This window comes from Rhinopithecus bieti, unplaced genomic scaffold (genome assembly GCF_001698545.2).
Source record: "Rhinopithecus bieti isolate Rb0 unplaced genomic scaffold, ASM169854v2 scaffold_10897, whole genome shotgun sequence".
In the NCBI taxonomy this organism is placed as follows: domain Eukaryota; kingdom Metazoa; phylum Chordata; class Mammalia; order Primates; family Cercopithecidae; genus Rhinopithecus; species Rhinopithecus bieti.
This window is the reverse complement of record NW_016884683.1, coordinates 1-1,299: the sequence shown is the minus strand read 5'-3', so window position 1 is coordinate 1,299 and position 1,299 is coordinate 1. Positions and strand designations below refer to the sequence as shown.

The following is a 1,299-nucleotide window of genomic DNA, read 5'->3' as shown; positions in this document are numbered from 1 at the left end:
AACAAGGTCGTGAAAACAAGGTCTTGGTGAGGTGCCGCCATTTCATCCGTCCTCGGTCTCTGCGCCTTTCGCAGAGCTTCCAGCATGTTGGGCCACAGCATCCGGAGGTTCACAACCTCTGTGGTCCGTAGGAGCCACTGTGAGGAGGGCCCTGGGAAGAATTTGCCATTTTCAGTGGAAAACAAGTGGGCGTTACTAGTTAAGATGTGTTTGTACTTTGGATCTGCATTTGCTGCACCCTTCCTTATAGTAAGACACCAACTGCTTAAATCATAAGGATGTTTCAGTTCGTCCATTTAACAGATATGAAGAGCATTTTAAGAGATACAGCCTCTGGAAATGGATCAGACTCTAACTCATGGCATACTAGATATGTTTGTCAATAAACTTATGACATGAAAAAAAATCCTTGTTCTTTTGAAATTTAAGTTTTCATCTCTCTCATAATTTCTGAAAATCCTCAACTGTAGTATTTTATAGATTGGTTCTCATTCATCCTCTCAGTTTTCTCATTTTGAGACTCTGATTAGATATATTTTGGACCTTTTCATTCTATCTTGCACTTGTATTATCCTCTCATATTTTCCAATTCTTTGACTTTCTGTACTACACTCTGACTATTTATTCAGATCTACCTTTAGGTTTACAAATTTCTATGCAACTGTATTCAATCCAACTTTCATTAGTTCCTTAGAATTTGATATATTAAAAGCATGTTATTGAGATAAAATTTACCTAAAATAAAATGTATAAAACGTTATTTGTTTATTCAGATAAATTCTGACAATTGTTTACATTTGTGTAACCCCTCTCAAGGTCAGTTATAAAACATTCCCATACCTCAGAAAGGTTCTTTACACATCTTTCCAGTCAAGTTCTCCTTGAGAAGCATTATCATAGATTAGTCTTACCTATTCTTATATTTTACATAAATAGAATAAAACAGTGTGTATTTGAGGGAGGGGAGTTTGGGAGTGGTGAGTATACATTGAATATGGTGGGATATAAATAATTTATAATCAAAGAGCAGAATATGACAAATTAAAATGGCCATTGATAAATTTTCACAACTTTCATCATGATATAAAGCCTAGTACAGCTCCATTTTAATATAGTATGGTCCTGCCACTTACTTGAACAATAAATTGCAGCAAAAAAGACATGGCATATCTTCAGAGGCCAAGGGTTAAGTAGCTTTTCTGACTTTTGATGTATCAACTTGGCTAAGCGGAACTACAATTTCAATAATTTCCATTCTAATTTGATTTTATTTAGGGAAGATGACAAGGGATTTTCTTT

The 1,299-nt window shown here is 35.0% G+C and overlaps 1 protein-coding gene across 1 annotated transcript; it reads left to right on the top strand.

Moving 5' to 3' along the window:
* Nucleotides 1-84: 84 nt before the first annotated feature.
* Nucleotides 85-344, top strand: LOC108525816 (cytochrome c oxidase subunit 7C, mitochondrial-like). Its single transcript, XM_017866634.1, has one exon. It carries the CDS (start codon nt 85-87, stop codon nt 274-276), a length of 192 nt encoding a protein of 63 aa, XP_017722123.1. The 3' UTR covers nt 277-344.
* Nucleotides 345-1,299: the final 955 nt, after the last annotated feature.